The sequence below is a fragment of the Paramormyrops kingsleyae genome, chromosome 12, assembly GCF_048594095.1.
Source record: "Paramormyrops kingsleyae isolate MSU_618 chromosome 12, PKINGS_0.4, whole genome shotgun sequence".
NCBI classification, from domain to species: Eukaryota; Metazoa; Chordata; class Actinopteri; order Osteoglossiformes; family Mormyridae; genus Paramormyrops; species Paramormyrops kingsleyae.
Window position 1 is genome coordinate 12,031,737 of NC_132808.1, and position 12,604 is coordinate 12,044,340.

Here is a 12,604-nt window from a genome sequence, read left to right on the forward strand (position 1 = left end):
TGTTTCTAAACATGAGAAGAAGCCAAAGAGTGACTAGAACATACAATATGTGCTAGATGAGAGTGCAAGTGCCACTGGTGAGTTGAATTTCGACGTCAACGTACAGATGGGTCACACAGGGGATTCTTCCCGCATCACCCAGCAAGGTGTCCCTATTGCTCACTACCGACAGTTACCATACTTATGACCAGAGACCCACACAACAATTACGTTTCAAACTACATTTTCAGACAACTTCACATTATATGTGATTGTAGAGCTAAATTATTCCTTATTAGTTATGAAAGATTATTAAATTTCTTACTTACACGGTGACTATACCCTTATTAGACTGCATTTTCCACCATCGCTGATGTATTTACCCGGGACTAAGCTTCTAACTACAGCTCAAGAACTGTAGTTCAAACTACGCAACTTTACAACAGTGTTGCTCCACTATGGTCTTGGGAAATGCATCCCAGAACGGAAAGGTTAAAGAGGAGCTTTTTCCCCCAGGTCATAAAGCTCCTAAATCAGGACAATACTCAATGCTTCTAAGTACTGCTTCACACTGTCCAAATCATTGGCACATACCTCAGGCCTCTTGCACATTGCACAGCAAAATACCTCTTACCTATCACTTATGTATAGATTATGTACAGCTGAACATTTCATATATTTTTTATCATATTATTTTTCTTATTTTTTTCTATATTTTGTTACTCTCTTATCATGCACAGCTGCTCAGAGTGACCAGGGTTACATTCCACTAAATGTTGTATGTGTACAACTGTGTACATGACGAATAAACCTTTTGAATCTTCAATCTTAAATTTTTGTAAAGTACAAATTCTGACCTTCCTGGCAATATATCACATGTTCTGGGGCCTCATTTCTACATGCCACTTCTGTGGACTTTTAGATTATGTAGGGCAGCTTCCCTATTGTTACAGTGTATAGGACAAAATGGATAATTACAAATCCTGCCCCAAACACTTTTAAATGTTTTCGTAAAATACAAATTTAGCCTTTTCCACTACTATATGCCAAGCCGGGGGGACTTATTTTCTACATGCTACTTCCATGTTTAAATGTAACAGATCTGCTTTGCAATTTTCTTTTTCTTTCTTGTATTAATTCTGATATAATGACTTATACAGTGCCAACCAATGTGACGTTTCTATAATAGTGTAGATATTTCACATGAGTGTTTGCAAGGTGTACAGTAGCCTTACTTATATGAGAAAATGAAACCAGACAACACTAAGATATAGTTCGATAGTGTTTCGATATGAGATCTACAAAAATACTTAAGAATACACTTTATTGGTGAAAGAAACATTTTTATTTATTGATTTATTACGATTTATTTTACTCATCCAGAACAGGCACCCACAAACTGTGACGTGTCTTTTGCGACACGTCTGTTTATAAACACGGAATCCGCTGTTTGTAAACGGTCCGCATTTTACCCTGACCCATATTATACTATTTTAGATGCACATATCTATATGGGATGCTTATTCCCATCCGGTTCTGGAAGAATGCAACACCTGTTGCAAAAAACGTTTCCACTGCCCTATTTGTCCAGCTTTTAAGCCGGCAAAGAGGGTCAAAATTGAGAGACATATGGATGTACATATGAAGAATGCCGTTCATTTCAAAGGTATAAATAATACATTTCCTCTTTCTTAAACGGCAAATATTTTAACTTTGTCTCTTGGTAATCTCAGGTTGTCATATAATTGAATGTACACATTAAACTTTCTACTTTGCTTTCTTTGATATATACTTTCATTTACTTTGCTATACCTAATATTGCCACATCATAAAAAAAAATTCTGTTTTACAGACAAATGCATCTGTAGGTGCAGACTCTCATGCCGTGCAGAAGGCCACTACCACTGCCCCTTCTGTCAAAAGACAATTATACGACGAGCGGATATGGAAAGACATTTAATATCATGCCAAGGGCCTCTTCCAGCTGTTCTACCTGTGGCCTCCGCCCCTTGTACCGCTGTCCTACCTGTGGCCTCCGCCCCTTCTACCGCTGTTCTACCTGTGGCCTCCGCCCCTTGTACCGCTGTTCTACCTGTGGCCTCCGCCCCTTGTACCGCTGTCCTACCTGTGGCCTCCGCCCCTTCTACCGCTGTTCTACCTGTGGCCTCCGCCCCTTGTACCGCTGTTCTACCTGTGGCCTCCGCCCCTTGTACCGCTGTCCTACCTGTGGCCTCCGCCCCTTGTACCGCTGTTCTACCTGTGGCCTCCGCCCCTTGTACCGCTGTTCTACCTGTGGCCTCCGCCCCTTGTACCGCTGTCCTACCTGTGGCCTCCGCCCCTTCTACCGCTGTTCTACCTGTGGCCTCCGCCCCTTCTACCGCTGTTCTACCTGTGGCCTCCGCCCCTTGTACCGCTGTTCTACCTGTGGCCTCCGCCCCTTCTACCGCTGTTCTACCTGTGGCCTCCGCCCCTTCTACCGCTGTTCTACCTGTGGCCTCCGCCCCTTCTACCGCTGTTCTACCTGTGGCCTCCGCCCCTTCTACCGCTGTTCTACCTGTGGCCTCCGCCTCTTCTACCGCTGTTCTACCTGTGGCCTCCGCCCCTTCTACCGCTGTTCTACCTGTGGCCTCCGCCTCTTCTACCGCTGTTCTACCTGTGGCCTCCGCCCCTTCTACCGCTGTTCTACCTGTGGCCTCCGCCCCTTCTACCGCTGTTCTACCTGTGGCCTCCGCCCCTTCTACCGCTGTTCTACCTGTGGCCTCCGCCCCTTCTACCGCTGTTCTACCTGTGGCCTCCGCCCCTTCTACCGCTGTTCTACCTGTGGCCTCCGCCCCTTCTACCGCTGTTCTACCTGTGGCCTCCGCCCCTTCTACCGCTGTTCTACCTGTGGCCTCCGCCCCTTCTACCGCTGTTCTACCTGTGGCCTCCGCCCCTTCTACCGCTGTTCTACCTGTGGCCTCCGCCCCTTCTACCGCTGTTCTACCTGTGGCCTCCGCCCCTTCTACCGCTGTTCTACCTGTGGCCTCCGCCTCTTCTACCGCCGTTCTACCTGTGGCCTCCGCCCCTTCTACATATGTGTTACTGGACACTCTGACTTCTTCTGTTTTAAACCAACTGCCATCTACAGGTTCTAATATTATGCTAGATCATTCATACTCCCTTCTGCCATTACCATTTATCACTGAAGTGCATGTGAAGACAGTGAAATGCCCTCACTGCACTCTCACATTACACCGCAAGAACCTGTCCACACACATCTTAAGGAAGCATGTGCCTATATCAAAAGACATCACACAAATATCTCATCTAAAGTGTGTGTGTGTGGATGAAAAGAATGGTATATTTGCTGTCCAGAAAAGTGGTCATGGATTTTCAGTGCCTGTACATGTACAGAGAAAAGTCCTGGGAAAAGACCATCACATCATGTGTGAGTTAGAAGAATGTTATCAATATCAGTTGCTGGCTCTGCGAAGTGGGTTAGGCCACAGTTTATGTGAACACATCCGGTCACTAGATTATTGTAAAGAAACTACAGTGGAGGTGACTCTTGATGAAGCTATTCTAATGGAAATGGTGCCTATAAAGTTTTTTGGAGAGTCCAGGGCTGCAGCCTGTTTGAAGAGACAGGAAATGGCCCAGAGTGCACATGTGCCACTTTGTGTCTTGGTTGATTTAGGCGGATTGTCATTACAGATTTGCTTCTCTATCCATGAGCCAGAAACTCATAGTTTTTGTCGTCTTGGTAGGATATTTGTAACGTACAATATCCAAAGGAACACCTGGCATTGTCCTTGCACAAAGCCAAGAACTTCGTGCCCTCATAAATGTGTCGCAAAATGGCATCTGTTTCAAACGCAGAAACATCTATTCCGATCAGAGTTGCCATCACATCCTGGCCCAGCTGAATTCTCTTGTCAACAGGGCTCCACAAATTTAGACTTTAATGTTGTAAAACGCAGTGTCCAGTACATATACAAAGAAAAAAAAATTCCAGCCACTCTGCCAAAAGATGTAGTGCAGAAGGAGAAAATGGCATACCCAACAAAGCTGATACCCCTGGAAACAAAGTGCGAGTTGTGCCAAGGTCATCCCACACTAGAAGATGCTGTACAGATTACAAACAAAGCACGGATTGTGGGAATGATGGGAATGACTGACAGTAAGTCTGTAAATTATAGCAATATTTAACATGAAATTTAAACAAAACCTGAAAACGTGATGTGCAGTAATTTCACAGTGAAATTTCCTTTGCAGATATTTCAACATACCACAGAAGGTGTCCTCAGTGCTACGTAATCTACAGGTACCAGGAGTGGAAAGATGGGCTTCACAACTATGACAACCGCACTGTGGTCACGCTGGAACTTTGTCTTTTTCTCAGACAAAATTTGCAGGTTAGTGAATAATATTGTGTTCTATTGACAGTATTGAGCATTGCAAAAATAAGCTTAATGTTATTATTTTTAAACCCAATTTTAAACACTTGATATATATGCTTTAGCAAACTGTAATTGTGAATATTATAAATTCTTTTACCATGACACAAAAACATTTAATGCATGACCACAATGATTCCTATTTTTTAGAATCATGTGTCTGTGTCGAGGGTAATCAGCTCTTTGGAGGGTTTACGGCAGGAGAGGTTTCCTGCCAGGGACACCATGTTTCATGCATATTGTCACTTTGAGGCGTTGACTGACATCGACTACAGCTATTCCTGTGTCAACTGTGGGTTTCACCCAGCTGTAGTAATAATGGATCTACACAGAAAAGGTGTTTTCAACTTGGAAGGCAAGTCCTTTTCATGTTCCTTAACGTTTTTTTAAATAGTGTGTAAAGAATGCATGTCATGAATACATTTGCATGAACATTATGCCATTTACAGTGAGCGACCTCAGAATGCCCCCAGAAGGCTTCGAAGGCAAACATGACACTGTAGATTTTTGGAACTCCATTCATCTGGAAATGATAAGCCGTGGTTTTTTTCAGAGTAAGTAATATTTATTAATTATGTATTTTAGGATATGCTGCATGATTTGTTTGTAATCATTTCAATTTCAAATTCATATTAATATCTTTAGGTAATGCAAAAAATCCACTTGCCATTCATCCAAGTTACGACCGCTGGGCCCCATGGATTGGCAATGAAACACGTAAAGGCGACACTGTACTTAATACAGAATTTAAAAAGACTCAGCCAAGTACATCCTCAGATGAAGCCCAGCTGAGCAGGATTACAGAGGACCGTCTTCTGGATGAACTGACCAAGCAAAAGGTAAAATTTGCCTGTATTTCATAATGTATTGAATAATCTTCAATTTGCAACATTTATAGTATGCATACATTTAATCAGGTTGGAGTTGTGAGGAAACTTTGCAAAGCCTGCAAAGTGAATTCCAAGGGATCTCGTTTAGATCTGATCACAAACCTGAGGAAAAAAATGAAAAATCGTCACACATATGACAAGATCTTCCAAAGCATCTGGGGAGCTTCTGGTAAATTACATAATTTATTTTTTGTTAAATATTTTTTATATGTTTTATTTGTATTAATTGTATACAGCTAATTAATTGTATAATTCTATACATATATGTGTTTCTCAAAATTCGCATTCATTTTGTTTGTTTGTTTTTCCTGCCAGGTGGATGGTCAGTAATACTGTGCCCTCATGGAATTGTGTACAGCATCAAGTTCAATCTGAGAGCTGAAAGCCCAAGGGATTTTGCTGACCTCCTCCTTTCGTGGAAGCACATGCCAAACATTTGTGTCTATGACTTTGCTCGAGGTTTGGTGGCACATACCAACTCACGTGTGCCTAACAAAGATGCATTCCAGCCTCATGATGGTAGACTTGCTGCACCTACAGAAGAAAACATTGAGGCGGCACTGAACAGAAAACTTCAGGTGTCTCTTCCATGGCTGCATGTAAAAGCAGAAAATCCAGAGGAAAATGCCCATCCCATCACTGGATCATTTGAGCACTATGTCTTATATGACAAATTTCATGAGGGCAACACAAAAGAGCGCAAGGAATTTCTAAGGAGGATTCAGCTTGTCCCAGAATTACATGGTTGGCTGAACAGTCAAGTTGTGGAGCAGTTCTTTGCTAAAATGCGAAGAAATAACTATTTTCTTAATAGTATGAGTCCATCCACACATGTGTTTATGATGAGAAACATTGTTCATCATCATAATTCTGACACTAACCTTCAGCTTCTACGACAGCAATTAAAACGTGGACACATACTAGAACACCTGGGCAACATTACTTTATCTGCCTTTGGACAAGCTGTAATAGGTGAATGATATATAAACGCTTTCATTGAATACCAAGTTATTTATTATTGTTGTTTTTGCCATTAATTTTATTGGTGTGTTTTCTTAAATATTTGTTTTTTTTCCAGCTCAGGTTGCACAACCCTCTGATAAGCAGCATGACATTCACCAGACAGGTAACACTGAATATTATCAAAACAATATCAACTGCAGCTGAAACCCCACTGTAGTGTTTTTACAATGAATTCACATCAAGCTAATCACTTAAAATGTGTCAAAGTATTCCTGTCAAACTTTAATTTCAGAGGAGCACCTAGAAGAAGCTGTGGACAGGGAAACCATTTCAGAGCCGGATACTCTCAAAGTCCAGTGTGGCCCTCACTGCGAACTGCTTACTAAACCTGAAACTACATTAGCCAGTCGATCATCATGGTGTACTGAGCTTCACCCAAACCAGGAACAGCTGGTATGCAAAAGGTTACAATTTAGACCACATTTTCTAAAGCTGTTTTTGACTGTAGAAGATGGAATGCAGGAGGTTCTTATTTATTTTTTTCAGCTTAATTATGTCCTGGACATCAACAGACCCAAAGATGAGTTGATTGTCAGAACCTCAAAAGCATGTCTCACCCGGACCGACTTTTGGACCTTGGGTTTAAATCAAGAAATGGAGTCTACAGTATGTGTGTGTGTGTGTGTGTGTGTGTATATATAAATATGTTTTATTATATATATATATATATATTTTTTTACATACACGTATAGAAAGATCTAAAATAATGTGTTTACGTCTTAGGTCGGCAATAGCTGTTTCGAGATTATAGAGACAATTGCACAGTCTAAGGTATGGCATGTTCTACAGAATTACTTTTTTAGAACATTTTGTTTATGGCTTTATAAAAGCTACTGTGTTCTGTTTAGGGAAAGAACATTTACATTGAAAATCTGTATGTCACCCGGACATGGCTGCCACCGTACAACTGTGATCCTGCAAACTCAGTTCCGGTAAGCACAGCATTCTGTGTTAAAAAGTATTGTGTTGATGAATTATTATTGTCCATGTAAATTATACTTGCAATGTGTATTAAAATTCAGAATGATGCTCAATGGAAGGATGCAGTTATTTTCCCATTGTGGTCACCTGGACATTTCCAGTTGTGTGTAAGTAATACTTCCTTTACAAGATGATGTTCTTTCAAAACACTCATGCATAGATCACATATTATTATGTTTTAGCACATAACCTGTCAGCTAGGAAACTGTGACTTAATTCTGCAATTGTTGTTGTTTTGGTCATATCATCATAAATGAATGTCTGCTAAAACTCCAGAATAACTATCTTCTAGGTCATGAAACCTGATAAAATGGAAATTCTTTTTCTCGACTCATATGCGACAACGAAGTCGAGATTTGGTGGCCAGCAGTACATGGCTCTTTTGAGGTCAAATTTTTAAAAAAATTGAGTTCCGCTGTTGCAACCTGTTCAGTGTTGCAGGTTTCTCTGATGTTGAGATCACGTTCTTATGATCTCTATAAGGTGTGTTCACATGCTTGATAGAAGGTGTAAATGCTCTGCATAGTGACTTTAGTATTGCATTTATGTAACTCAAATATACCAATCTGCTTGTCAATGCTGTTACTGAGCTATGGAACCATTTACATTGCACTGTGAGCATGTGAAGCACCTTTTGTTTTGACCTGTTGATCATATTGTCTGTATAAAGCTGTTTAAACTTCACTGGATGGAAGTATATTAACTTTGTGTCTCATTAACAGGAAGCTTGCTGTGACCATAATACCTGGAAAATGGTCTGAGAGATATGGCTGTGACTTGGAGGTATATGTACTAACTTGTATGCACACATATTGGGCCAGTTTTGCAGAAAAGGATTAAGCCTAGACTTGAACTAGACTGCACTACCAATGAAGAGTCACCCATAGTGGCTAGTTGAGAAAGGCCAGTTTACTGACACTGTCTTTTTTTCCTGTTATAACAACAGGGGTTTCCAATTCAAAGCTTGGGAATTGATTGTGGAATCTTCATGTTGATGGTGAGACATGCTGGTTAACATTTGTAGGCATAAATGTTGGATAATTGATTTGAATTTTAAAAGATATTTTAAAATATCTGCTTTGTATGTGGCATTGGAAGCCCCCTTTGACTACTCCATAGTAAGTAGCTTTAAAATAAAGTAGAAATGTAATCCTGCTATCACAAAATAGGAAATTTGCAAATAATATGAATTTTCATTTTTTAAATGATTCTTTTACAGGCTGACATGCCCACTTTGCGAAAATGGTGGTGCGTGTTGTTAATGGAAAACTTTGAACTTGACAGGTGTCTATTATTTTCCCCATTTAAAATTGCCCTGAGGTTTTGGTGTTGTTACAATAGCTAACACAACTTTTTTCCCCAAGCTTGGGAAGATTGTTTGCACACTGGACAGAAGAGTCTAAGCCTGTCATTGAGGGGAATCATGAGCCCATCTTCAGGCTGCCAAAAAGAAAACAGGTGGAGGTTTGTCAGGTCAGTATTGAATGTAGATTCCACTGAAACCAAATAATAATATCCATTGCTAACATAAAGTAATTCAGATTTATTTGTAAAGCACATTTATACACGGCTCACATTGATTAAAAGAAAACACAATAATAATAAATGTATAAAAAATAATAGTAGATATACAGCATAGTTGCTGTACAGAATTTATTTGATCCTATGTCATATGTTTTGGTCTCACTTTGCTTATAAAATTCTTGTTACATTTTATAGGAGCCAGCAGTTGCGAGGGACCTACATGTTGCCATGCTGTGGGTGCAGTCCAATGAAAAATTGTTCCGGGGCCATGTGACTGCACCGCGGTTTCTAGCTATGGACGCGCAGAACCGTCAGAAAGCTATTGACAATCTAAAACACAGTGATGACCTGGACAACCTCGATCCCTTTCTTTTTGTATTTCAATACAACGAGGATATGGAACAATTTCTGAAGAACTGTGTAGATAATCAGCACCTCCGGGTCAACACTATGTTTTTATTGCCTTAGGAATGAGTCGCAGTGCCCATCACTAGTCTTTGTTTAAAGTTAATTTTTAATAACTTTGCTATAATAATTATATTGTTGCTCATTTTTATTACAATAATCACATTATTTGTTTTATTCTTTTTTCCCACTCAATTCCACTAATTTTTTCTAGATGCTACTCCAATCTTTGTGGAAATGCGTCTATTTATGTAATTTATATTTTATATTTATATGTTTATATGATAATAATAAAGCTGTTACTTTTCCAACCCTACCCACTAAACATTGGACGTCGGATAGGCGTGCAGATCATGTCTATATTAGGTCCGTCAGTCCATGACCAATTCTGGACATCTATACAACGTCCAAACTAGGTCCACAATTTGAACGTCCATCCATGACCCAACTTGCACGTCAATATGACATTCAACATTTGAACGTAATTTTTTTGACGTTATTTGGACGACTATGACAGGTGCAGGAAATATAGTTTTATTTACAAATATCAACATTGTTGTTATCAACATAATAAATGTGAATACAGATGATTATTTCGAAACAAACATGATTTATTATGCCAATGCGTACGTATTTTATGTGCATTTGCCCTGATATGACAATAAATTATATCGTGCATTGTTTTTTATGTTCGTTCTGAAAACCATGTGAAAACTGAGTAGTGCAGAGCAGCTGTAACAGTTTTATCCACGTCCCTCGCGGACACTTTTGTGCACGTGCAGAACGCGGGATTTCAAAATCTGGCAGCAGCTCGATGCCCGGTCGAACAAATTAACATCCAGCTTGCTAAACCAGGTTAATGCTAAATTATGTTTTTTACTTTTCATGATACTTTAGCTCTGTACTGTTCTGTTGTATACACTGTCGCACCGGCGGGGCTCATGTCCCAGCATGCCCCGCGTGCAGTTGTAAATAGCCATTGTTGTGTTGTTGCTGTTATTGTTAATTAATAGGTAATTCCTTATTGTTGCGCATGTGTTTACATGTGTCTTGTGTGTACCCGGTCTGATCCTCGTGTGTAATTAGCTTACATAAATGTCCCACCGTGGATGCGTCTTACAGTTCGTTGTCTGACAACTTTGTGTTTCTTACATGTAATTATGTTTGGTGCTTTTTGGGTGCCTGATGTAATCTTTGTACGGATTATTAATTGACGGGATGTTCCCCGACATAGTAGTCTCTGTGTTTCTCTGCTCGCGATACCTCCATCTGCCCGTCGCAGCAATACGTTATTTAAATTTAAGTTTTAATTGAAAGCATGGTGAAATTGTTCATTTATATATGAATTTAGTCGAGACACGACATACACAATGTCTAAAATTAGTCTGCTTTTGGTATTATAAGACGTCCACAACGACCACGTTTGGACTATAAATAGCCCATACATGGAGGTCCCACGGCCGTCAATACTAGACGTTCATTAGACGTCAAAAAAAGACGTCGCCTGGCGTTACAAAACAACCCCTTCAGTGGACCAAAATTGGACGTCCAAAAACGACATATTAAAGATGTCATTCCGACGTCACTATGCGCAGTGGGTATGCAAATGGATACATTAATATTTAGGCTAAAACCTTTAAAAACTTGGTAAAACCTTTACAAGGTTACTTGTGTGGTTGATTGAGCTATTGGGACATTTTATATCATGTCTCATGTCATGCTTTAAAGGTCTGTTTGCACTTAGTTTTCTTTTAAGTTAAGGGGCTTTTGATACGAAGTATATCGAACTTCTTAAGTCCCATAGAGTGATTTGTTTTATCGTGTGCGCACAAGTTAATATTTGAAAGGAACAGGTTAGCTGAGTATAGCTGTCATGTTGTAAGAGGTTTATTCAAGCACGCCGTACTACGTTTGCTAGACCTGTCATTAGGGTACAATAAGATACAACAGCCTTGCAATTAATATTACTGGAAGGAATAAATGCAACGCTCCCGCGAACTACTTTGACATTAAGGCTGAGGTATACAGTCCGTGTGAATGGTCGCGACAGAGGTGAAACGCCATGAACAATACTTTTTTCCTTCATTATCGGTAGTCAATAGTAAAGCAGGTACAATAAATAGGTGTCGGTAATGACAAGAAATGTTAGGGGAACTCGGTGAGGCGAACAAATCAACAAAGTAAAGAGTATTAACGTCCATTTCCAATGTTAATAAAATCGATCACCAGAAAACTCGGTGAGGCTAACAAATCAACAAAGTAAAGAGTATTAACGTCCATTTCCAATGTTAATAAAATCGATCACCAGAATAAGTATATACTTTACAAGACTCGCTTTCTGTCTGAGCTGTGTGTGAAGATCATGTGATATGTGGTACCGCCTCCATGGCATAAGTTTGCGTAACGTCATGTCCGGACCCGCTCGTGGAGTTCACGTGTTTCCGTTCCTCTAGTGGAGATCCTCCTGATGGAGCCTGCAGCCAGATACTCTTGAAATCCATGGCTTCAAAAAGGAAGCGTAGTGTCATGTCCCTCCAAAAGAAGCTCAATATCATTACAGAGATGCGGAAAGGAAAATCACACAGAGTTGTTGCAGACCATTTTGGAGTGGTTAAGTCTACGGTAGGTGATATTTGGAAGAGTAAAGAAAAAAAATAATCCAGCTCACTTGATGCTGGTTAAAAACTAGGTGACCACTGCAAGAATAAAACAGGATGATTCGCTATCTCAGACTGAAATAACATCCTATTATAAGCCTTGCACCTCCACGGTACAAAATATTTATCTCTTATAGAGATCAACATAGATAAGTTCATAAGGTCATGTTGCTTTGCTCTCCATTCCGACCAGACTGTCTAAACCCGGGAACAGACTCACACCAGAGAGGCCATGGAGGCTCACCGCTGCTCCATCAGCTCACTGCCCTGCAGGTCAGCCAGCAGCGGGGGTGGGACCCTGGGACAGTCCAGTAGGGGTGTCAAATCGGGAACAGAGACGTCACCACTTGGACCTCTGCAGCTCCACCACCTGCAGCTCTTCCCCTCTCCAGCCAGGACCTACCAGATACCGGTGAGTCTTCAAGGACTGTAGCTCAGACTCTCTTGGACTCGGGATGTGGACAGGGCCTGATGGAGACGGCACAGGGGACACTATAAATCTGTCAGGTACAGTGTGAGCAGGGGGATATGCTGCAGTATCCTGTCCATCTGCTCTCACAAACACAGCCTTGATAACACAGCTGTGAGTGTTGAGGAGCAGCTGGGACGTGTTATTCCAGGTGAGTCACTCTAACCTGATGGCAGGACACCTTGGGGGAACCAGAGCACTGAGAAGGATAATAGTCTGATTCTAGTAGCCTGGTATTCA

General features: G+C 40.8%; 1 protein-coding gene and 1 long non-coding RNA gene across 2 annotated transcripts; both read left to right on the forward strand.

Moving 5' to 3' along the window:
- Positions 1–1,482: 1,482 nt before the first annotated feature.
- LOC140593507 (uncharacterized) lies at positions 1,483–4,764 on the forward strand. The gene is made up of 3 exons (XR_011993906.1): positions 1,483–1,645; positions 4,234–4,373; positions 4,566–4,764. It is a non-coding gene; the product is annotated as an uncharacterized lncRNA (long non-coding RNA).
- Positions 4,765–4,871: 107 nt separating this feature from the next.
- On the forward strand, positions 4,872–7,062 carry LOC111844264 (uncharacterized). The gene is made up of 8 exons (XM_072718460.1): positions 4,872–4,969; positions 5,061–5,254; positions 5,333–5,474; positions 5,621–6,277; positions 6,384–6,431; positions 6,561–6,721; positions 6,815–6,944; positions 7,052–7,062. The coding sequence occupies exons 1-8, from the start codon at positions 4,879–4,881 to the stop codon at positions 7,060–7,062; spliced, it is 1,434 nt and encodes a 477-aa protein (XP_072574561.1). The 5' UTR covers positions 4,872–4,878.
- The last annotated feature ends 5,542 nt before the right edge of the window (positions 7,063–12,604 follow it).